We start from the raw sequence: 26348 nt of genomic DNA on the forward strand, positions 1-26348 counted from the left end.
CTTTACTATAGGAAATCATGAGTGTGAAGTAATGTAACATGAATAGGTGAGTGTGACTGTCATTCCCTGTGGATATCCTTTAAAAATAAAATGAATAAAGATAAGTCAAATGATGAAGGGTTGCTGAAGTGTACTTTTACCTTTACAACAGTTAGGGCCTGTTCACATCTGTGTCGGAGGCTCCGCCAAAAATACCAGAAACAATAGCTAAACCAGATGTGGAAGCTAACGCAGATATGAACAGGGCCTTAGAATATGGTAAGTGATGAATTAATTAGAAATCAGGTGCCATAGGCCACCATTGCGTATATATGATTTGGTAAATGCCCAGTAGAGTTTAAGGTTCAGAGGTATTCTTACTAAAAATATAAATGAGCTGCATTACCTGCAATTCTTAAATATGCTGAAATTAATGGATATTTACAATTTCTATAAAAAAATATCTATAAAATAGGCATAATATTTTCTGAAAACTTAAAATCCAAATTTTTGAATGTTTTCCCTTATTATTGTTATGATGGTAACATTAAATGTCTGTATGTGGTATATATAGTGCAAATCTTACTTAATCCATAGTCTCTTTCATCTTGGTCACTTTCATGTTTTCTCCAGCGACAACAAAGGTGTTTGCAAATCATAGTAAAATGGCTAAAAATAATTAAAGGAGGTGGCAAGACGGGCCTTTCATGAAATGTCATTATAAGCTGGTATCGCTGGAATTTCCAAACTTGGTTTGAGATGGACTTAACTTCAAAGAATGTGTTACTGAAAAGAAACACAAGAGACAAATTTAGAAATGTATTGTAACCACAAGAAAAATAATGCACATCCACATACAACCCATTCACGTGTTTACTCTGGCAAATCCTAAAAGAACTCCAGGAGTCACTGATTCTGGGGGAGAATACCTCCATAAGACAAGTAATGGAACATGCCACAATTTTTTTCTTGCGGTTTCTAACAAAATCCATGGAAAAAACAAACTTCATATGCCTCCATATATGTTCAAAAGGCCCCCAAAGGTACAGTATGAGCCCATAGACTATTTGATTGAGGCCTTTGCCTGTTGACTGATTTGCTCAGTCAACAGGCAACTTTTGCATAGACTGTGACTTGGCCAGTTGCCTCTCCGCTACAGCGGAGCGGCCTAGTGGGTCCAATTAACTTGAGATACTGACAGTACGCTCAGGACATGGAACCCGCTGGCCAATCCGAGACCGCAGTTCAAGTGATTTAAAGAGGCTCTGTCACCAGATTCTCAAACCCCTATCTCGTATTGCAGCAGATCGGCGCTGCAATGTAGATTACAGTAACGTTTTTTTTTTCAAAAACGAGCATTTTTGGTCAAGTTATGACCATTTTTATATTTATGCAAATGAGCCTTTCTTAAGTACAACTGGGCGTGTTTAAAGTTATGTCCAAGTGGGCGTGTATTGTGTGTGTACATCTGGGCGTTTTTACTTGTTTTACTAGCTGGGCGTTGTGAATAGAAGTGTATGACGCTGACGAATCAGCATCATCCACTTCTCTTCGTTAACACCCAGCTTCTGGCAGTTCACAGACACACAGCGTGTTCTCGAGAGATCACGCTGTGACGTCACTTCCTGCCCCAGGTCCTGCATCGTGTCGGACGAGCGAGGACACATCGGCACCAGGCGACAGAGGCTACATCGACTTACCTGCATACGCCGATGCTGCTGCAGAATCAACTGTAGCCTCTGTCGCCTGGTGCCGATGTGTCCCCGCTCGTCTGACACGATGCAGGACCTGGGGCAGGAAGTGACGCCACAGCGTGATCTCGCGAGAACATGCTGTGTGTCTGTGCACTGCCAGAAGCTGGGTGGTAACGAAGAGAAGTGGATGATGCTGATTCGTCAGCATCATACACTTCTATTCACAACGCCCAGCTAGTAAAACAAGTAAAAACGCCCAGATGTACACACACACAATACACGCCCACTTGGACATAACTTTAAACACGCCCAGTTGTACTTAAGAAAGGCTCATTTGCATAAATATAAAAATGGTCATAACTTGGCCAAAAATGCTCGTTTTTGAAAAAAAAAACGTTACTGTAATCTACATTGCAGCGCCGATCTGCTGCAATACGAGATAGGGGTTTGAGAATCTGGTGACAGAGCCTCTTTAAACAGATATGCGTGACCTACGTGCACGCCAGGCTCAACTCCTCGTGGCTCTAAACTCCATCATCACCCGACTGGATGAACCTCCTTGTCGTCTTCCGGATGCTGCTGCCGTCCCACTGCCCGTCACTCCTCCTGTCTGTTCCGAAACCACAGTTTCGTTGCCTCTTCCTCCTCGATATGACGGTGACCCTAGAGCCTGTAGAGGTTTCCTCAACCAATGTATCATTCATTTTAGGCTACGAGCTCATCTGTTGAGGCCAAGGTAGCGTTCATCATTTCCCTTCTCGCTGGCAAGGCCCTGGCATGGGCGAATCCCTTCTTGGAACGACAAGGACCTGAATTCTCAGACCTAGCTTTATTCCTACAGACATTTCGTACCATGTTCGCGGAGCCGGGTCGAACATCCTCTGCAGCGGCCACTCTGCTAACACTTAAGCAAGGAGAGTCCACGGTAGGATTGTATGCTATCTCCTTCCGTACACTTGCAGCAGAGTTGGCACGGAACAATGAGGCGTTGGTGGCGACCTTTTGGCAGGGACTGTCCTCGCACATCACGGACGAGCTAGCAGCTCTCATCCTGTTGGGTACTCGGGTCGACATGAGAATCCAGGAACGTGCTCAGGAGGTTCGGCGGGAGAGACGTTTCCACAGACTGGCACTCTTGTTCCAGAGACCACTATTGCCTCCTCCTGTAGTCCTACCTGAGGAACCTATGCAGGTAGACAGAATCAAGCTGTCCGAGCAGGAGAAACAGCGCAGACGCTCTTCAGGTCTGTGTCTTGATTGAGGCCTTAAAGGCCATTTCGGGCTTCAATGCTTACAAAAACCTGGGAAACTCCAGCACTTAGGGTTGGTTGGATAGGCAACCCTAGGTGGGACGACATCAAGCGTTAAAGTCTCTCCCAAATTATCCATTCCTGTGACCATCATCTCTGGTGAGATATCACGCTCCTCCTCAGCCTATCTGAAATCTGGAGCAGCTGCAAACTTTATTCAGCAGGATCTAGTGGAATGCCTACATCTACCCACAGTTCTTCTGGAGAGACCTCAGGCGGTTGCCTCTGTGAATGGACTACCTTTGCCTGATCTTATCGTATTTGTCACTAAACCACTGACACTGCAAATCAGAGCAAATCAGAACAGATTACATTCCTTGTTCTACCTAAAGCTATCAACCCTGTCCTGCTGGGCCTGCCTTGGCTTTGCCTACATGCTCGGTTCTCGACTGGAGTTTTGAAGAGTTTCTCCAATGGGGACCCAGATGCTTTAGGCGTTGCCTGCCACAGGTTTGTCCTGTTTTGCCTCCACTGCCTCACTCTCCGATCTACCATCACATTATGCCAGTATTACGGACGTCTTCAGTAAGAAGGAGGCAGAGACTCTTCCTCCCCATTGCATCTACGATTGCCCTGTTGAATTACTTCCTGATGCCTCGCCACCTCGAGGTCGAGTTTATCCTCTCTCCCTGCCAGAGACCCTAGCTATGTCTGCTTATATTAAGGAGAACCTCGAGAGAGGGTTCATCCGGAAGTCATCCTCTCCGGCAGGAGTTGGATTCTTCTTCATGAAGAAAAAGGAAGAATCTCTTCGTCCATGTATCGACTACCAGGGTCTGAATCAAATTGCGGTCAAGAATAAGTATCCCCTACTGCTTATCTCAGAACTTTTTGATAGAATTCATGGGGCCAATGTGTTCACAATGCTGGATGTACACGGAGCTTATAACTTGATTCGTATCCGCAAAGGTGACGAGTGGAAAACCGCATTTAACACTCGAGACGGCCATTATGAATACCTTGTGATGCCCTTTGGACTATGTAACTCTCCAGCTGTGTTCCAGGAGTTTGTAAATGACATTTTTCGTGACCTACTGTATGTCTGTGTGGTGGTCTATCTGGAAGACATCCTGATTTACTCACCTGATTTGATGACACATCGGAAGAATGTTCGCCAAGTTCTCTCGTGGTTAAGGGGGAATCGCCTATATGCTAAATTCGAGAAATGTGTGTTCGAGAAGAACTCTTTGCCCTTCCTGGGCTACATCGTTTCTGACCGTGTTCTCAAGATGGATCCAGAGAAGGTGGCCATGACCAAAGGGTCTTCGTTCCATACAACGATTCCTGGGATTTGCAAACTTCTATCGACAATTCATCCCGAACTTCTAATTTTCTGACTGTTCCAATCTCGGCCCTCACCAAAAAGGGGGTGAATGCCAAGGTTTGGCGGAATCAGCGTTTACTGATCTCAAGAGCGCTTTCACCTCAGCATCTGTTCTCCAACACCCTAATGCTTCTCGGCAATTCTTTCTGGAGGTGGACGCCTCTTCCGTAGGTGCGGGAGCATTACTATGCCAAAAGAACTCTAAAGGCAAGATGGTGGCTTGAGGCTTCGTCTCAAAACTATTCTCCCTAGCAGAACGCAACTATTCTATCGGGGATTGGGAATTGCTGGCCGTCAAGTTGGCCTCAGAGGAGTGTAGTCACTTGCAGGAGGGTGCTATCCATCCTATTACCATCTATACAGACCACAAAAACCTCACATACCTACAGTTGGGTCAGTGGTTAAATCCACGCCAAGCCAGATGGTCATGTTCTTCGCCCGATTTCAGTTTTTGCTTCACTTCCGTCCTGCAGACAAGAATGTGAAGGCTGACTCCCTGTCTCGCTCCTTCTAAACCAATGACTCTGAGGAGACTCCTCAATAAATCATAGATCCTTCTAGGATAATTGCTGCTAACCCTCTGCAAATTAGAGACATTCCTCCTGGAAAGACTTTTGTCTATCTTGCTGACAGGACGAGAATTCTCCGCTTGGGACACAACTCTAAACTAGCTGGGCACTCTGGGGTCTGTAAAACACAGGACTTGATAGCCAGTCACTATTGGTGGCCCACTCTGCGGACTTCCTCTCTTCATGTATGAACTGTGCCTCAAACAAATCTACCCGTTCCAAACCTGCTGGCCTGCTACTACCCCTGCCTGTTCCTGATGCCCCTTGGCAGCATATAGCTATGGACTTTATCACTGACCTTCCCCCCTCAGCGCGATGTACTACGATCTACGTAGTAGTGGATTGTTTCTATAAAATGGCACATTTTATTCCACTGACTGGCCTCCCGTCTGCTCCTCCCCTGGCAACTTTGCTTATTTTGCGCATCTTCCGGCTACACAGACTTCCTCTGCATATTGTTTCGGACCGGGGTGTACAGTTCACATCTGAATTCTGGGGTACCCTGTGCAACCTGTTAGATGTAAAACTGCACTTCTCTTCTGCCTATCACCCACAGTCCAATGGTCAAGTGGAGAGGACCAATCAAATTTGGGAGAACTATCTCAGTCATTTAATTTCCACCAAAACACGACAATTGGGTGCAACTTCTGCCTTGGGTAGAATTCTCATACAACAATCACACAAGTGAGTCTACTGCCTCATCTCCTTTCTACATTGTGTACAGTCAACATTCATGAGTTCCTCTTCCTGTGGCAGCCACGACTCAAGTACCAGCAGCGAATTCTTCATTTGGGACTTTTATTCACATCTGGCAGCAAACTAAGTCTGCAATCCTCCAGGCAGTGGACCGCATAAAAAAGCATGCCGATAAAAGAAGGAAAATTCCTCCTCAGTTCTCTCCTGGAGCCAAGGTCTGGCTTTCCTCAAGAAACATCTGTTTGAAGTTTCCCTCATACAAATTTGACCCCAGGTTCCTCGGACCATTTGAGATCCTACAACAGATAAACCCTGTCTCCTATAATCTCCGGCTGCCTTCTACCCCTAGAATCCCCAACTAATGTGTCCCTCCTGAAACCTGTGGTTCTGAACCGCTAGAGTAAGACTCCTAGTCCTGCAGTTGCTCACAGCGGTTCATATGTTTGAGGTGAAGGAGATCCTGGACTGCAAGAGGGTAGGAGGAAGGACTTTCTATTTGGTGGACTGGAGAGGGTTTGGTCCTGAAGAGGAGAGGGCCTAGGAGCCAGAGGAAAACCTTAATGCCCCTACCCTCGTAAAAAAAAATCCTCTCCCCCTGGATCCAGGAAGAGGGGGCGTAAGGGGTGTGCTCTAATGGTCGCGGTCACGTACCGCAGCCTCCCCTTACCTGCAGACCGCAGACTTCCTTCCTGTGGCCGATGTCTCCTTCCCCAGAGACATCAGCGCATCCTGCAATGTCCGCGAGGGGGCGCACACGTGCTGGTTCCCGGCCTTAAAGGGCCAGCACGCACATATGCAATTAATTAATTCATTATTTCAGACCACCCTGGACTATAAAAAAAAGGACCCTGCCCTCCACTTGCCTGAGTGTTGTTATAGTTTTCCCATGTTCATATTGCAAATGGTCCTTAGTATTATCCTGCTCCTAGTGTTCCCGTGCCCTGCTGCCTGTATCCTGTATCCCGTGCTGTATTTTGTTTCCGAGCCTGTTTAGTATTGGAGTCGTGGTGTGCCGCCTGCAGTTATAGACCACCCCGGGTATCATCCGCCACGTCTGGCGCAACCTACCACGCATGCTGGTATACACCACGTCTGGTGTCATCTGTCATCCCTGGTATCAACCGTAACGTCTGGCGCAACCTGCCACACCTGCTGGTATACAACACGTCTGGTGTCATCTGCCACTCCTGATACCATCCGCCACGTCTGGCACAACCTGCCACATCTAGCCCCATCCGTACCAGAGCCCCTGCCACCATCTGGACTATCTCAGGTACCCTTGTGCTACGAACTTGTATAGACTTTTGCATAGACTGGGACTTGGCCAGCTGCCTCTTTGCTACAGCGGAGCGGCCTAGTGGGTACACATCCCCCGAGATCATGACAGATTCTAAATCTTGCGCAATGTAAAATCTAAAATTTAAAAATTCCTTTAAGTGTGCAAAATAGGCATATATTCATAGAGGTAAACCGTCATATTTCCAGGGCCAAGTTGAACCACAAAGTCTATGGGACTGACGGAGACAGTCGAGTACAGTTCTCAGCTGTTTTCGTTAGCCCCATAGACATTGAATGGAGCGATAGGGCGCATGCTCGTCCATTGAAGCTCCTCCTCACTACGTGTGTGGGTAGGTGGTGCAGTGAGGAGGAAGGGGGACTCGGGACTCCCGTTCTTATGACCGGCCCCCAGCGATCAAATATCCTGCGGATAGGTGATAAATATTGATTCTTGGAATGCCCCTTTAATATTGTGAATAATGTGAATTTCCATTTCTAATACAATACATGATGACTATAATCCTTATCTCATGTTGTTTTCTCCATTCTGTTTTTAAAGTTCTTCATTGCTGTCAGACATATGAACTAAGAGCTTAGATCTAACAATGTAACTGTGATATGAGCTCCCATCATACTCTTCTCTCTGGCAAAAGGGAGCGAGAAGAATTCTAAATTTAGCATTATACAAACACAATGGAAAAACCACACAAGAAAAATATTTCGAAAGTTACTCAACATTTTATGTAGCTTTAAATGCTGAAATGTTATAATTTCTTGTACAAAAGTAGAGTTTAAGGTAAAGTATAATATTAATAGTATTACTGACTTACTTGAATACCGCTATGAGAAGGTTTACTAGGAGAATATTTGCCACTAATAGGTAACATGCCATGATTGCAGGGACGATCCATGCTCCTATCTTGCATGGAGGAAGCTGAACTATTTTCCCATCTTCTCGAGTCTCATTATATCCGCAGGGAGCTAAAAGAAATTATATCAGAAAGTCAGTCTTATTAGATTTATAGTGTGTTGTCCAATCAGACGAAAGAACATTTTCTTAGGAATGAAGTCCCAAACTGATAGCAAGGCTTACATGCTTTATTCATGCACCAGTCACCTTTATTTACAGCTCAGACTCCGATATGACTCTATAGATCGCCAACTCCTGAATGGAATGTATGAGAGGCAGTGACTTATATGAACAAAATCAGTTTTCACTATGACAGACATCTCATGGGAAAATCTAAAATAAATGGTATTTCTCCAGCAGACAGCAATACGTTTCCATCTCCACATCAATAAATATCCCTGCCTACCTACACCTGATCTAGCATGAGAGAGTACATTGCAATATTTCTCAATTGCCACAAACATGTACAATATGTCAGTACAGAGTGTAAGATATTTGAAATTGGATGTATTTCCAGAGGTAAGCACTGTTCTGTGCCATATTGTCTGTTTAACGGTGCACATGCTAGACGGTATTTTTACTTAAAGGGGTCCGTGGCTTTTAAAGAAAGTGAAGAAACTTGTGAAAAATAATAAATATATAGTGGGTAGTGTTCTTCCTGTTTGAATTTTTCCTCTCTCTTCACCGGTGATTACTCATGGGCCTGTGTTATGACTAGGCCGCAATAACATTTTATACATGGTGACATCATGCAGAGTCGTAGCTAGGCTTTTTGTTACAGGAATTTAGTTCACTGCCCTGGCCCTGTATCTAAATACCCCCTCCCTTCCCTGGCACCAAGCATCGGCATCACCCTAGCTGCACCCCTGCATAATGTCCCTAAGTCATGTTACATTCAGATGTGCCCTTCCTTACATTTCCGCATGTCTCAACATATTCTGAAATGTGTGACGTGAGAATACCAGCTTTGAAAAAAAAACAAAACAGGATTTCACGATACTCTGTCACGACTTGTGTATGCTAAGTATGTCTATGTGTGGCCACCCAGTAGTTGTAATGCGAATTGCAGTCTGTCAAGGGTTTTACTAGCATGTCGCAATATTGAATTTGTTTCATGAAAAGTTGGAGTCCTTAACCAAATTCAAGCAACGGTAGGGGTGGACAAATCTGTAGTCACCTTATCGTGTGATCGAATATCTCTTCCAAGACTGACTTTAAGAGGCATTGGATGAAGCAATATTTTCACGCCCCATCACTGTTATGGTCTTCCTATAACACAGGGCCATAGATAATGTTGGCAGGGGAGAGAGGAAGAAATCAACTGTATGTTAAAGGGGTTGTCCATTACCAGACAACTGATAACCTATCAACCGTATAGGTCATCAGTGTATGATCGGTACAGGTCTGACACCCGGACCCCGCACTGATCAGCTGCTCCGGCTGCCTCCGAGCACCGGACGTCCATGCCGGGAGCAGATGGCTCCGGTCATGGAATAGTGGCTGAGCTGCAGTACTGCAGCTCTGTTCGTATTCAAGTGAATAGGAGCAGAGCTGCAGTTCTGCAGCATGGCCGCTATGCAGTGTACGGAGCCAACTACTTCCAGGCTCCTTACACTGCATACTGTACAATAACATCTGGTGCCCGCAGGCAGCCGGAGCAGCTGATCGGTGCGGTCCGACCGGGTGTCGGACCCGCACGTGGACAATCCCTTTAAGTTATTTAATAGAAGGAGTAAAAGCGGAAACAAAGCCTTTTACATCAAGTACCTGCTCTGTGTGGGCAATCCATAGGCCACTGTAAACGGTGGTTTATAGTTTGTCAACAGACTCTAAGGGCATCCAGAGGGATTCGATTTTTCAATGGCTTCATTTAAATAGATTCAGTTTTCCCCCGCTTGCACTAGGATTGACTCTGTCAGCGACCTTGTATTAGGGAATTGAGACAAGGCAGTTTCCTAATGTACTAGCCTGTGTACCTCCAAAACGAACAATCTTTAAAGGGGTTCTCACGAACTATGTACTTTATTGCAGAGAGCACACATCATGTTTACTCACTAGCATGTATTGTATTAAAAGGTTTTGGATAGCCCCCCCTTTAAAGGAGTGCATGCTTTAGGGTCTATAGGACATTTACCCCCCTCCCACTAAAACGCAACAAGAGCACAAACATACATATATACATATCCAGAGGTTGCTGTTTTCTTCAGGTCTTAAATATTATACTCAGCTGTTTATTTATTGTATGTGGTTGTTGGACATCTGTGCCACACTAACGTTGCTGCCATTACAGGGTCCTCTGACTCCTCAATAACACATTTGCCTAGTTACAGTGTGGGGTACATCACTCCATAACTAGGCAAATTTCCTGTTGAGGTCCCAAAAACTGTATTGGTAGCCATGTTGTTTGTCACCCATATTATTCAGTAACAGACTAATCAAGAAATACCAGAGTAAGATTTTTGTAACAATTTGACATTAAAGGACGACCTAAGGCCTAATATTAACTAAGGATTTTATCAATGATATTATTGAAGCCTTTCAGTGAATATGCTGTATATGGAATCATTTATTTTATAGGAATATTTTAACAGTATGATATATTTAGGGGTATTGGTTTCTGGTTTTAACGACAAGATTAAAGCTTTCCTTTAGTTGTTACGCTACTAGAAGACGTCATGATACAACAATGGTTGTGGTTGACCCTTTACACTAGTTAAAAATCCTACTCTTTTTCAGAAGCCAGTTTTTATCAACAACTTCAGAGTATATACTGTACATAACTACAGAATGCCGTCTGCATATTATGTATGTCCGACCTTTAGGTTGCGCAGGGCATATATCAAGTAAGGAGCCCTTATCTGTCCTCGTCCTTAAACCCACCCTTCCCTATCCGCAACTGTTCAGCCGTCCTATGCTCCATTCACACCATTGTACAACCCTTCTGTACATCCATTCCTGCTGTTTTAGTGAATCCGAATCGCAGATTCACTTTTACAGCAAATAAAAACAGATGAAATGTTTATTATAAAGCATAGTAAACAGTGATCCCGAGCGTTGTGGGCTGGAGACAACGGAGGCCTGACATGAGAGCAAGGCATTGGAGGAGAGAGAGTTTCCCTTCCTGCCATGGCAGATTCCCCAGTTGGGGATAGCTGCCGAGGCCCATGGCTGTGGCAAGATCTAGAGGCCTGGGTGACATGTTCAGTGGAGCTTCTGCCAGTGCAGGAAAAGAGAGGGACCGCATGGTACCGGCAGAGTGATGAGCAGTAATGGAAGAAGGTCTGATCGTGGATTGGGTCGCAGCTAGGAGGCTGACCCTGGAGTCCTGCTGGTTGGTACACACCTGAATAACTGAGAATAAAGAAGGTCAGTGTGTGGATTGGGCTGTCGCTGAAGAGGGCGGACCCTCGTGTCCTGTGGGGCAGTACCCACCAAGAAGTTGATCTGAGTCGTCGGCTGAAGTGACGGGCTCAGGAGAAACGGAGGCCCAGTGTATGAGAGAGTGCTTCTGTACAGTGGCAGGTGGAAAGGTGGATCCCTGCCAGAAGAGACGTTGTCACCAGAGACTCTGCTAAGAAAGTACCATGAGTTGTCCTATGCCTCATAAGAGACTGAGCCGCAAAGCCCTGTAACCCATGTGAGAACTTTAAATGTGGTGTTTCTGTTGTAACGTTCAAGAATTTGGGCCCTCCTGAGTGAAGTATGTATGGTATGTATAATAAAGTTATGTTGTGCTGCAACTGAATTTAGCCTCCGCCTGTCTTATTTTTCGCGCCATCTAAAGAACCTGTTGGTGCGTCTACCTGCACACCCTTCTAACAAATCGTCCTTGCACATTACACTACCTGTAACTTTGTAACTGAAATTTTTTTCCATTCACCTCTGCTGCTGCTACACCACACCCTTGCTTTTACTGACCTTCATTATTACATTTCTTCTGACCAGACTCCCTTTAACAGTCTTATGATAAGCATGGTTAAGTGGTACTGTATAGAAATACAGCATGTCAAGTGTTAAATAGATGGGCCTCAGGTCAGGTAGTATCTGCCATTCATATGAAAATTATCACACTAATATTTCATGATATGCCTATATCAACTGGGGTAATAAACATTTTCTTGGTTACTTTGTGAGTAATTTTGTACAGTTTTATTTATATGCTATCACATTACTTATTGGTGCTGTCTATTTGACCGTTGTTATTATTAGATCATATCAAGTTACTGCCTTTATAAAACTGGATTTAAAAGGAGATCTAAAGTGGTGACACTATGCTTGAATATTATCAATAATATACTTTTATGATTGGAATTAGTCTCCTTAGGAGCATGGGCAATGTAAGAATAGAGCAGGGCCATATCAGGTACCATTATTGTCCCGTAAAACTGTTAGCAAGGCGTTGATTATGATGCCTAGCATTGATGGGATCTCGTAAAACCTCTATTTCTAGATTTCTCCATGGCTTCTTTGCTATGTTATCAGATGCCCCTGCAAGAGTTTCTGGTATCACATATCAAAAGCATAGGCTCTTCTTTAGTGAACCAGAGGTAAACCTATGTTTTAACATATGTTTGGAGTAAATTATATAGAAAATATGGTAATATAGTATAGATAACATACTGGCTGCACTGCAATAATGCTTACGTTTATCACTTGTGCGTCTGTAACACAATATATCATATTCCTCTTTTATTATTTTATTGCTCACAATTATGGCATATGCGGTCCACTTTATTTTGGAGGATGGAGATTTGTTTCCCTTGTAAGTAATGATGTAATGGTTCACAATGGAGGTAGATATGTGTTTTACTGCCAGGTTTAACATTTGGTTTAGTAAAACCACATAAATATGTAATGCAATGATGAACTGATATTAGGCTGTATATTTAAAATAGTTTTTTAATGCTGTATAGAAATGGAATAAGCAGACATAGTAGGGAATTCAAGCTGTTGGGTGTATATATATATATATATATATATATATATATATATATATATATATATATATATATATATACAGTATATATTTTCAAAAGTCAAAAGCAGGTCAGTATGAGTGCATGCTTGGTATGTACTGTGTAGGATAAAACAAGAAAATGCAACTATTAGCATACCATATCTGAATTGTACATTTCTCAAATACACAAGGTTTTTATCTGTAACAAATGCAACCAAATTAGAAAAACAGATTTACTACAATATAACGGCATTTAATATATTTGTTGCATGTTGTGTTTTCTGATATCATTTTACTTATATAATGAAGAGCCCTATCATAAATATTTTATAATCATGTTAAGGATATTATCAATACAGACCATTTGTATTGTACTGAAAAGAGTGTTGAAAAAACAACAATTCAACAATCTTTAATCAATAATAATTAATTTGGGTTAAAAGGAGATGGTCTGCTTTTAACAATGCTTTTTGTGATAAGTACCACCTGACAGAAAGTTAACCACAGAGCCTCTTGCTGCTAGGACCCCCAGCGATCAGCTGCAATTCATACGGGAACCTGGAAGCAAGTGTTCAATTCCCCTACAGTGCCACCACATTACACAGTCTCCTTTGAAATTGATGGACTGACCATGAAACGCATAGACATTTTTGGTCTTCCAAACCCTCTGGCTAGTAGATGAGGATCCCCAATAATGTATTTGAAAATGGGTTTTCCAAACCAGACAACCTCTTTAACTATACATGCAATGTGTTTTTGAAACCCCTCTTGTAAGTTATAATCATTTCATTTTGGAGGGGTAAGGAATAACGCCCACTATTTGGAGTGCCGTCACGATTTTACCAAATTTCTGGCTTTTTTCTCTGCACCAATTGAGTTGCATAACTAAACAAAGCGTATGTGGTAGGCATTTTTCCATAGCAGTTTACATTTAAAGCCAACTATGGCCTAAAATGATGTATAGGCCACTTTCCCAGATTTGAGGCTTACCTGATGTATAATTTTAGTGCTGGCTGCTTTTCTAACTCCATTAGGCAACCTCTATGATCAGTCTCTGAAGCTCCGCTGCATGGTAGTAAAAACTTCTAATGACGTCTGACGTAGTCTGAAACGCACCTCCGGTCTAGTCTCTATTTTTCCCCTATGCTTTACATTGCAGATTTGTGTGCCCTAAATGGCACAAGCTCACCTCAAGGTCAGTGCATGTGGAGATTATTTCCTTTACATCAACAATACAATTATTATAAACGACAAGCAACTAAGTAACCAATGAGAGAAAGAAGAATAGGAGGTAATTATTCCTCATATAATGAGCTAAATGAGGTTCAGTTAGGGGGAAACCTACAACAAAAGTATAATTTAAAAATAAAATAGTATTCAGCTTATAAGGAATAACTGATGAAAAACTGCAGTTTGTAATACAAACAAAAAACTATCCAAAATTGTCAAATGTCTTTCAGTGCAAACTTTGCAGCGCAATGCAGTGCTCCTCCTTGGTGCAAATTGTACTCACTATGTGAAGTTCATAATGAGATATTCAATTATAAATGTGTGATTAAAAGGAAGCATCATATGTAGTAACAGAATTATGAATGGAATTTTGCACAAAGAGCTTCCAAAATTCCTGGATGTTTTCCACTGATCAGATAATATGATTCATATGGGAAATAAGTCTGATATAATAACCGAGATGAGTACTATCAAGAAGGAGGTATAGCCATGATCATACCTTGTGTTATGGTGGAAACGACAATTTGGAGATGCTTAGGATTATGGTAAGGTATATTATAAGGTAGGCTCACAAGCGGAACTATTTTTGGAAGAGTCATTCTCAGAGACATTAACATTTGATCTGTTCTATAAATGCTTCTCTATATAAGACTGCTTTACTTAAGATTTTTAAACTTTTTTTATTAGATTCGATAGGACACTATAAGCAACTATCACATTCAAACACTTCCAAAGTTTTTGCATAGTCTAAAGGGAAGTGTTTTATATATTTATATCCATATATATATATATATATATATAGAGAAAAGCGTAGAACACAGTAACGGCACCAGGACTTCAGAGTAGATGAAAGCAAAAAGTGGATTTATTCACCTCAGTAAAGCAACGTTTCGGTTCAACAGGAACCTTTCTCAAGCCATAAAAAACTAAACAAAGTGCCAAGTATTTATAGGAGGAGCATACATACATCACTAATAAAGCAATAAAATGCATAATTCCATCAAAACATGTACAGAAGTGTATATTAATGTTATAGAAAAACATTCATAAAGTGCACATAATCTTTTCATTGTGAAGCCTATTAGAACCATTCAATATATATGCATGGTGTGGTGACAATAATAAAAAACACTGTAAGTGGGAGCAATAAGGGATAATTGGAAGCAGGCAGAAGCTCATTATGTATAAGTGGTAGTGTACTTACTGTAAGTCGTTCAGTCATGCACAAAATAGGGAAATGCGCCTGACACACTCGTGTGTGTCTACTGCGCATGTCCCAAGATGGCGTCCGCACCGGATATGGAGTCCGGTGGAACGCATCCAGCATCAAAAACCACACTGCGCATGCGCCATGACGGAACATGCGTTCCACCTCTTCTGCGCACGCGCCAGCCGGGATTTTGAATAACATATAGAGCGGGGAATGCTATTGAAAGTACTAGATCTATACTTGGATAAAGTTCGTATCCTGGTTTGTATCGTCCATCCCCCAGACCCAAGGGGTCCTAGGAGGATCGAAAAAGGACCCAGGAGAAGATACAGAGGAGCTGAACCATACGTCACGGATTCAGAATTCTCTGATGACCAATGTAATGTTCCTTTTTTAGGGGACAACACGGACACCCCTATTATGGGAGAAAGCGAACCCGCAGGGGCGGGAGGAAATATAGGAGGAAGAGTGAACGCCGTCAGAACCAGGGGCAGATCGACTCCAGCACGGGGGCTACGGCAATATCAGACCAGGAAAAAAAACCCCCAGACCTAGTGGTGAATATTTCGTCATGTATATTATCTGACCCACAGGTCAAAGTGCTCAATCGTGGTCTGTCTTTTTGTCCCAATAACCCTATAGATTGGTTTAAATTAAATCTAGATCTTGAATGTTTTTTTAGGTCATTGAGACTTAAGGTACATTTCTCTGAACAGTCTCCACCTGGCAATGATATCTCTATAATTCCTGCTGGTGAAATGTTTCACCTTAGGGACTATGGGCTGTATAACAAGAGTAGATTTCAACCTCCCCAAAATATACATGCTGTTGAAACATATATCTCACTTGTTAAAGATCAGATTAAATCATTGCGGGAAGTACAGAGTGGTACTTGTAGTCAGAATAATTTGACTCGTATAGAACATATGGCACTTAAAGAATTAATGGATAACAAGGATCTTACTATTAAGCCGGCAGATAAGGGGGGTGCCATAGTTGTTATGGACACCTCCCTTTATCTGGAAGAAATGACAAGACAACTGAATGATACTGATGTTTATGCTGCTCTGTTGGGTGATCCTAAGTTCACATATTTACGTGAATTGGATACCCTAATAGATAATGCATTTAAGAGCAAAATCATAGATAGAAACCTGCATGATTTTTTACAGGTAAAGTTCCCTGTAACTCCTGTTCTTTATCTATTGCCTAAAATTCACAAGGATCCTATTCGGCCCCCTGGACGTCCTATTGTGTCGGGGAGCGATTCTCTATTTGTCCCAACAGCAATATTCCTAGATAAAATCCTTAGGCAGTTTGCCATTGGTGCAGACTCCCACATCAGGGACACCTCGGACTTCCTGGTCAGAATTCAGGATCTTTTGATGCCTGACCGGTCGGTTCTGGTTACCCTTGATGTGGGAAGTCTATATACTTCAATTGCTCATCAGGAGGGCATTGATGCCTCACTTTTCTATTTGGAAAGGTCTGGCTTTTCGGAGGACAAAATTGTGTTTGTACGATCTTTATTGAAATTCATTTTGGAAAAAAATTATTTCTTGGTGGGTGATATATTTTACCTACAGAAGAGAGGAACGGCAATGGGGTCCAATATGGCCCCCACATATGCCAATATTTTCATGCGGCGGATTGAGGAGGACCTTGTCTATGTGTCCCACCACTTCAGTCATGTACTGCGGTGGTGGAGATACATAGACGATGTCTTCCTCATCTGGACGGGTTCAATAGATCAACTACAGGAATTTGTCTTATTTCTTAACGGTTTGAATTCCACTATTCAATTTACGATGTCATTTTCCACATGTTCTATTGAATTTTTGGATACACGCATTTCCATTGTGAATAATAGATTGGTTTCTGATCTGTTTACAAAGAAAACGGACAGAAACAATCTCTTGCACTTCACCAGCAGTCATCCAAGCATGTTGCTGAAATCATTGCCATACAGTCAGCTAATTAGAGTCAAGAGAGTGGTTAGTCAGGAGAAAGAATTATCGCCAAGACTAGACCTAATGTGCAAAAAATTTTCTGAGCGGGGCTATCCAGATTATGTTTTGGATTATAATAGACGGAAGGTTGAACTATTGGATAGACAGGATCTCCTCGCTGGTCAGGTGGCTGTGCACAAGAATGTCCGTTTACCCTTCGTCTCCACTTTCTCCTCATTAAGCCCACAAATTGGTGGGATTCTGAGGAGAGATTGGAAGATGTTAGAGAGAGCCTTTCCGAAGGTAACTGAATTCCAGGAAGGGCCTATGATGGCGTATAGGAGAGGCAAAACCATCAAAAATAGTATAGTTAAGGCCGATATTGGGTCATGTCGGAAAAATCAGATGTTCTTAGCACCTCCGAAACGTGGATGTTTTCCATGTCTTAATTGTAACATCTGTGACAATATGATTAAGGGGGGTGTGTTTAATCACCCACAAACTGGTCGGCCAATTACCATAAAGGGTTTCTTTACGTGTCAGTCTTCATATGTCATTTATTTGCTGAGCTGCCCATGTGGGCTTTACTATGTGGGTGAGACCACTACAGAGGTACGTCTCAGATTGAGAAACCATAAATCAAACATCAAGACCAAAAGGCAGGATTTACCAGTGTCGAGACATTTTGTTGAGAAGGGACATAGCCTGTCACAGTTGAGATTCAGAGTCATTGACTCTGTGCCTCAGCTGAGACGTGGCGGTGATAGGGGTCGGATGCTTAAAAGAAAAGAGCTCGAGTGGATTTTTAAATTGGAGACCATGTCTCCTAAGGGACTGAATATAGAATATCCTTGTGGTCCACATATTTGAGATAGGGATGGATAATTTCTTCTCGTCTCTCTAGGACTTGTAGAGATATGATAGGTTGGCGTTCTCTAAGGTGTAATTGGTGTCTTTGATGTATGTTTGTTTTGAGGTCTTATTTTGACCTTTTTCAAACATGCATATTTTATATTTGATATTTTGTATTTGTTTTTATATTCCATTTATATTGTATATTGTTATATATAATGAATTTCCCCTTTTTTTCATATTTTTTTCATATCTTTTTCTTCTTCTTTTTTGTATGCTTTAGATACACCATTATATGTCAAGCAATCTGTGAGAGACATTGGAAAGCGGCAGAAGTCTTCCTGTTTTTTCAATAAAACGTTTATGTCATGTTTGGAATGGACATCTATTGAACGTACATGTGTTAGTCCATTCAGAAATAGCATGGATCTAAAATTATTGTCTAGGTGGACGTTATAGTTCTTATACTGTGGTTGTCTGTATTTCCTCTTTTGGTATCTATATTCATTTTTGTTCTAAATGTGGGCCTATTATTAAATATTTGACGCATACTGTCTTATTTTGACAGATGCGTTTTGTGTTTTTTTTCCTCCCTTATCTAGATAGATTGGGAATATTTTATCCCTGTTGGAGGATTTTTCTATTACATAAAATCTGTATTTTGCCCCATTAGTGTTTATAGTCAAAATTACATTCAGTAAATAGGACTTGTATATCCAGGTCTTTTTCGCTAGGGGGCGGCAAACCACACTACTTGTATTGGTTCGTATCTATGGTGATTGTTGTCCAAAACTCAGGCTATGTTCTGGGGGATGGACGATACAAACCAGGATACGAACTTTATCCAAGTATAGATCTAGTACTTTCAATAGCATTCCCCGCTCTATATGTTATTCAAAATCCCGGCTGGCGCGTGCGCAGAAGAGGTGGAACGCATGTTCCGTCATGGCGCATGCGCAGTGTGGTTTTTGATGCTGGATGCGTTCCACCGGACTCCATATCCGGTGCGGACGCCATCTTGGGACATGCGCAGTAGACACACACGAGTGTGTCAGGCGCATTTCCCTATTTTGTGCATGACTGAACGACTTACAGTAAGTACACTACCACTTATACATAATGAGCTTCTGCCTGCTTCCAATTATCCCTTATTGCTCCCACTTACAGTGTTTTTTATTATTGTCACCACACCATGCATATATATTGAATGGTTCTAATAGGCTTCACAATGAAAAGATTATGTGCACTTTATGAATGTTTTTCTATAACATTAATATACACTTCTGTACATGTTTTGATGGAATTATGCATTTTATTGCTTTATTAGTGATGTATGTATGCTCCTCCTATAAATACTTGGCACTTTGTTTAGTTTTTTATGGCTTGAGAAAGGTTCCTGTTGAACCGAAACGTTGCTTTACTGAGGTGAATAAATCCACTTTTTGCTTTCATCTACTCTGAAGTCCTGGTGCCGTTACTGTGTTCTACGCTTCTCTCTATTCTTTGGGGAATTGATTCACCCCCAGGTAACGAGCACATGGCCTGATTTTTTGATAACTACTGGAGTGCTGTGTTCATCTACCATTGGACTGTATATATATATATATATATATATATATATATATATACACATATATGTATATATATATATATATATATATATATATATATATATATAAATATGGATTTATATACAGTGAAGGAAATAAGTACTTGATCCCTTGCTGATTTTGTGAGTTTGCCCACTGTCAAAGACATGAACAGTCTAGAATTTTTTAGGATAGGTTAATTTTACCAGTGAGTGATAGATTATATAAAAAAGAAAAAGAAAATCACATAGTCAAAATTATATATATTTATTTGCATTGTGCACAGAGAAATAAGTATTTGATCCCCTACCAACCATTAAGAGTTCAGCCTCCTCCAGACCAGTTACACGCTCCAAATCAACTTGGTACCTGCATTAAAGACAGCTGTCTTAAATGGTCACCTGTATAAAAGACTCCTGTCCACAAACTCAATTAATCAGTCTGTCTCTAACCTCTACAACATGGGCAAGACCAAAGAGCTTTCTAAGGATGTCAGGGACAAGTTCATAGACCTGTACAAGGCTGGAATGGGCTACAAAACCATAAGTAAGACGCTGGGTGAGAAGGAGACAACTGTTGGTGCAATAGTAAGAAAATGGAAGACATACAAAATGACTGTCAATCGACATCGATCTGGGGCTCCATGCAAAATCTCACCTCGTGGGGTATCCTTGATCCTGAGGAAGGTGAGAGCTCAGCTGAAAACTACACGGGGGGAACTTGTTAATGATCTCAAGGCAGCTGGGACCACAGTCACCAAGAAAACCATTGGTAACACATTACGCCGTAATGGATTAAAATCCTGCAGTGCCCGCAAGGTCCCCCTGCTCAAAAAGGCACATGTACAGGCCCGTCTGAAGTTTGCAAATGAACATCTGGATGATTCTGAGAGTGATTGGGAGAAGGTGCTGTGGTCAGATGAGACTAAAATTGAGCTCTTTGGCATTAACTCAACTCGCCGTGTTTGGAGGAAGAGAAATGCTGCCTATGACCCAAAGAACACCGGCCCCACTGTCAAGCATGGAGGTGGAAACATTATGTTTTGGGGGTGTTTCTCTGCTTAGGGCACAGGACTACTTCACCGCATCAATGGGAGAATGGATGGAGCCATGTACCGTCAAATCCTGAGTGACAACCTCCTTCCCTCCACCAGGACATTAAAAATGGCTCGTGGCTGGGTCTTCCAGCACGACAATGACCCGAAAAATACAGCCAAGGCAACAAAGGAGTGGCTCAAAAAGAAGCACATTAAGGTCATGGAGTGGCCTAGCCAGTCTCCAGACCTTAATCCCATCGAAAACTTATGGATGGAGCTGAAGATCCGAGTTGCCAAGCGACAGCCTCGAAATCTTAATGATTTACAGATGATCTGCAAAGAGGAGTGGGCCAAAATTCCATCTAACATTTGTGCAAACCTCATCATCAACTACAAAAAACGTCTGACTGCTGTGCTTGCCAACAAGGGTTTTGCCACCAAGTATTAAGTCTTGTTTGCCAAAGGGATCAAATACTTATTTCTCTGTGCACAATGCAAATAAATATATATCATTTTGACAATGTGATTTTCTGTTTTTTTTAAAATATAATCTATCTCTCACTGGTAAAATTAACCTATCCTAAAAATTCTAGACTGTTCATGTCTTTGACAGTGGGCAAACTTACAAAATCAACAAGGGATCAAATACTTATTTCCTTCACTGTATATTGTCTCTTCAGACATAGGTGCATATGCCTGTGGGAAAATTCTTAAGACAGTTGGCTTCAGCTTGCTGAAGATTTCCCTTGTTTCCCTTGCCTCTTACACTCCAGGGGAAGCCATGAACAGTGAACACATCCTGTATTGTAACCCCCTGACACAGGAGGTTCTCAAGGCCTGCCCCCTCCCCCTTGCATGTGCATGAGTATGTGATGTCATAGAGAAGTGCACAGACCGGGTATAAGAGGGGCCACAATCATACACTTCCCTCTCTTGTTTACTGCTCCCCACCACAGACCAAGAGACCTCCTGCCTCCCTGCACCCCTGCCAAGGACCCCATGCACCGCTAAATATCCTTCCCCTCTCCTACACTTCTCCCCATAACCCCTACTTCCCCTGGTAACCTTTTTCCTTCACTGGTCTACAGATTTCCCCTGGTATTTAACCCACTAGTAACAGGGACAGTTAGAGCCAGGTAGAGGTGGGTCACAGAAGCATGAGGGCACTGTAACTTGTATGCATGTTTAGTTAAGTGGGTGGGTTTTAGCATAGTATTGTAATATATTGTACTGGTACTGTGGCACGTGTATTATTATATACTTAGTACATATTAAGTTATTATATGTATTGAGGTGTGCTGATACTATATCGTGAATTATGTTTAGAAAAGTGGATGGTGGTGTAGTATAGTACTGTTGATTTCTTTTACTGTGCCACATATAGTGTGAGTGTATTCAATACATATAAGTTGTTATGTGTATTGGCGTATACTGATAATATACTGTGAATATTTACTGAGTTAGGTGTTTTATTATCTAAGTGTAAATTGTATTAATAAATATTGCTATTGTGTCGTCAAATATTGCGTACACACACACACACCTAGGGGCGAAGCAGATAGTTAGCGTTAATACAAGGAAAAAGGTAGGGGAGCTAGGCATAACCCTAGTGACCCTGATGGAAAGGAGGTAGTAATAGTGGGTGACACTAGGCCAGTGAACCCCATTATTGCACCAGTCCTGTAACACATAGTATAAATCTGTATTTTATGAAACTGAATTAAATATATAAAGTTCAATAGTAAAAGTGACTTGCAATCTCTATTTTTGAATAACACTTTATACCAGAAAGAGTTTTTGACCCTCATTTGCTACAAAAGTCTTTGGTGAAAAAGGACTTTAAAAAAAATGGCTGCTTGTAGTAGAGCATTCTGAATACCAAAACCACAGTAAAGTGGTGAAGGGTGTCAGAACTTACCAGAGAAGGCTAAGTGCATGACAAGTGATCTGAACAGGATGGAGACAACCTGAATACATAATTCCAATATGCTGTCAATTATGAGAAGCTGGCTTCATACTCAAGACAGGAAAGTACCCATGTGAGAAAGTACAAGACATAGAATATGTTCTTAGTGCTGGTTGCTGGCAAAGACCATGGCATAGTGTGTCTAGCTTACAGCATGTCTGCCATTTCTGAAATATAGTATTGTGCAGGTCTGTTCTACTTGTCTGTATATATTTTACATAAAGCAGCCAAGAATGCTCTGCCTGGTCCATCTGTATCTTAATAACCCACAAAAAGCTTCTGTTTTCACCTCTCAGCACATTGGCTTCCTGCCTTTATTCCCTTTCGTCAATACCAGGTACATTGTGCCCTCTTTTATTCCAAAGGTCTGCACAACCTGCTATGATGACCTAGATTAATGTCATAGTTATTACATGTTGACGTTTCACGACTTCTTGCCAGGAGATCTTGTCCTGCAGTCACTATGTTGAGCAAATGAGACCCAGACTACAACCTTAGCTCTATATTTGTTTCATTTAGATGATTCTCTTGGAAACGCGTTTTACTCTCAGTGTGCTGACTGCATATGCACAGGTGTTTTATTAGATACACAATCTCTTACTATAAGGAATGACATTTACAAGCTTTTGCTAGGATCATTCCATTTTTCTTGCTGAACAAAACACCGCAGTGCTTTCTTCATAGAGTCATATTATAAAAAAAACACATCTCTTAATATATAACCTGAGAAACATTCCTAGAGTCTCAAACAAATATTAGCACCTTACTAAACGGTAAATAATATAATAGCACATGCTACCAGGTTCTAGTTACCAAATATAACTATTCATTGTTAATGGGAATTTTTCATGTTGCATGAAGCACTGCAGAAGATGGTTTTACTGTCTCAGCTGTCTTATCAGTTCTGCTTCAAACATTTCTATTCAGTTATCACCATGAAGCTACACGGCTGGAAAAAAATAGGGCATGCTTCACCTTTTGGTTGGATGTGAGCCATGATGAGGACATTAGTTTGGCTTACAGGGGCCATACTTGCATGAATGGCTTATCACAGTAATAGCTGAGAGCTAATCATGTGGTGTCCTACAGTATGTAATGCAGCATTAAGGAATATACTTAGGGCCAGTTCACACAGAGTTTTTTGACAAGTTTTTTGACGCGGAAACCGCGTCGGGAAACGCGCCGAAAAACGGCCGAAAATGCCTCCCATTGATTTCAATGCGAGGCGGAGACGTTTTTTTCCCGCTTGCGGAAAAACCGGTTTGTGGGAAAAAGAAGGGACATGCCCTATCTACGTGCGTTTACGCCTCTGACCTCACATTGACATCAATGGGAGGCAGAGAAAGCGTATTTCAGGAGGGTTTTATGCCCGCGGCACTCAATGGCCGTGGGCGAAAAATGCTGCGAAAATCGGCATGCAGGCAGAGGAAAATCTGGCTCAAAATCCCAAATGGAATTTTGAGGCAGATTTTCCTCCTGCAAAAAACTCTGTGTGAACCCAGCCTTAATTTTGGAGTAGTCTCCTTTTTGCCACTCACAGAGTCACATCTATGCTTTTGGCTTACAGTTGTTGTAGCGCCTCCTCCGCTCCCGGCCTAGGCATGTAGAGTGTGCGCATTTTTAAAGGGCCAGAGCGTGCACCAGGATTATTGCCCCCAGCCTATCCCAACACATCCTGGACTATTTAACAGGTTCCCGACCGCTGGCTGTGTTTTTACGGCCAGCGGTCAGGGTCTCTGAAGTCCACCGTATAGACTAATTACGGCGGCACTTCAGAGAGTGTACACGCGCGATCGCGTGCACACAGCCCTGTGCCCTGGCTGTTGCTAACAGACATGGGCACTGGGCAGAGTGTCAGGGGCCAATCTTTTGGTCCCTGAACATGTGATCGCTGTGACAACCAATCACAGCGATCACATGCATTTCTATGTAAAATACAGTGTGCACGCAATCACGTGCACACAGCCCTGTGCCCACGCTGTTACCAACAGCTCTGGGCACTGGGCAGAGTATCAGGGACCAATCTGATGGTCCCTGAACATGTGATCGCTGTGAAAACACAGCGATCACATTTGTTTTTTATTTTGGAATTTCTGGCAGCAAATTTCCTGCTTTTTTTCTTCTCCTCACATATTATTTCAGTGTGAGGAGAAGAAGATACTTGTGAGAATTGCTGCCAGAATAATACTGTCAAAAAAAATACAGTGTTACACATAAATACACACGTTGTATAGACAGATTTCTATCTATCTATACAATCTATCCATCTTTCTTTTTTTCTATCTATCTACCTTTCTATCTTTTATTATATTAGAATAGGCAGGTAGGGAATATATAATTATATATATATATATCCACATATATATATATATATATATTTTTATATATATATATATATATATATATATATAGCAATAGTGGTTTATTTTGTTAGCGGTAGTGTAGATATATATATATATATATTTATATACCAGTTAGTTTGTGTGTTTATAAAAAAAAATAAAAGTTTGTTTAGTTAGTGTTAGTGACGTTATGGCGAGTACGTTTTTTAGTGCTGAGGAGGCATACGCCATGCTGTGGTCTGAGTCTGAGACGGCATCAGAGATGGCGTTAGAGATAGAACCTGTTGCAGGCAGTGACGATGACAGCGTCACTTCAGGTTCATCTTCAGGGGACGTTATCCCTGACGCAGTTGAAACTGCAGAACATGGAAGCGCAGGGCCTAGTAGCGCTGTAGCACAGGACAGCCTGGTCCCTGCAGTTCAGGCTCTTGTATGGGCACCTGCTCCATCTTTTGGACCTAGAATCCATGGATTTACTGCCACTCCTGGCATAACCGTGGACAATACAAATTTTGTCCAAATGGATTACTTCCATTTATTTATTACTGACGACCTCCTAAATATCATTGTCCACGAAACAAATTTATATGCCGCTCAGTATATAAGGCAGAAACCTTCATCCACCCATGCCAGAGATTGGAAGCCCACCAATTTGCAGGAATGAAAATAAATTTTGGGGCCCATCCTAAATATGGTTATTGTCAAAAAACCCTCCATTAGGTCTTACTGGTCAACAAGACCCGCCCAAGCCACCCCAGTGTATTCTGCAGTAATGCCCAGGTCTCGTTATGAGACAATAATGAGGTTCCTCCACTTCAATGACAATGCACAGGCCCCCCCAGGTACCGATGCAAACCGTGATCGGTTGTTCAAAATAAGACCGCTAATAAATTCCCTCAATAATTTATTTCTGCAACTTTACACCCCTGAGCAGAATGTAAGCGTGGACGAATCCCTCCTCAACTTCCATGGAAGACTTAGCTTTCGCCAATATCTACCTTCCAAAAGGGCAAGATATGGCATTAAGCTCTACAAATTGTGTGAAAGCAGGTCAGGATATACCACCGCCTTCAGGATTTATGAAGGGCGGGACCGCACAATAAATGTTCCTGGATGCCCCCCTGATCTTTCCACCAGCAGTAAGATAGTGTGGGAGATAATGCAGCCTCTGCTTCACAAGAGGTACCACCTGTACTGCGATCATTTTTATTCCAGTGTGCCCCTGTTTAGGCATTTGCATGCTGCAAGGAGTGCGCAAAAACCGAATTAGTGTTCTGCAGCAATTAGTGGGGAAGCGCATGGTAAAGGGGGACTCCTGTGCTTAAGCATATGAGGAATTGCTGGCGGTCAAGTACAGGGATCGCAAAGATGTATATGTACTAAGCACAATACATACCGCAGGAACAGTGGCAGTGAGGGAAAGGGTGGCAACATCGGACAGGCATAAACCTGTGAGC

At 42.1% G+C, this 26348-nt stretch overlaps 1 protein-coding gene across 3 annotated transcripts in view; it reads right to left on the reverse strand.

Annotated features, from left to right (window-relative positions):
• TRPM3 (transient receptor potential cation channel subfamily M member 3) overlaps positions 1 to 26348 on the reverse strand; it is a 480072-nt gene that overhangs the window by 15298 nt on the left and 438426 nt on the right. For all 3 annotated transcript variants that reach the window (XM_075828007.1, XM_075827994.1, XM_075827999.1), the window contains 2 exons: positions 7681 to 7831; positions 566 to 765 (listed from right to left, as the gene is read on the reverse strand). In XM_075828007.1, coding sequence (XP_075684122.1) covers positions 566 to 765; positions 7681 to 7831 — 351 coding nt within the window. The remainder of the gene's footprint in view (positions 1 to 565; positions 766 to 7680; positions 7832 to 26348) is intronic.

This window comes from Rhinoderma darwinii, chromosome 1, assembly GCF_050947455.1.
Source record: "Rhinoderma darwinii isolate aRhiDar2 chromosome 1, aRhiDar2.hap1, whole genome shotgun sequence".
Lineage (NCBI taxonomy): Eukaryota > Metazoa > Chordata > Amphibia > Anura > Rhinodermatidae > Rhinoderma > Rhinoderma darwinii.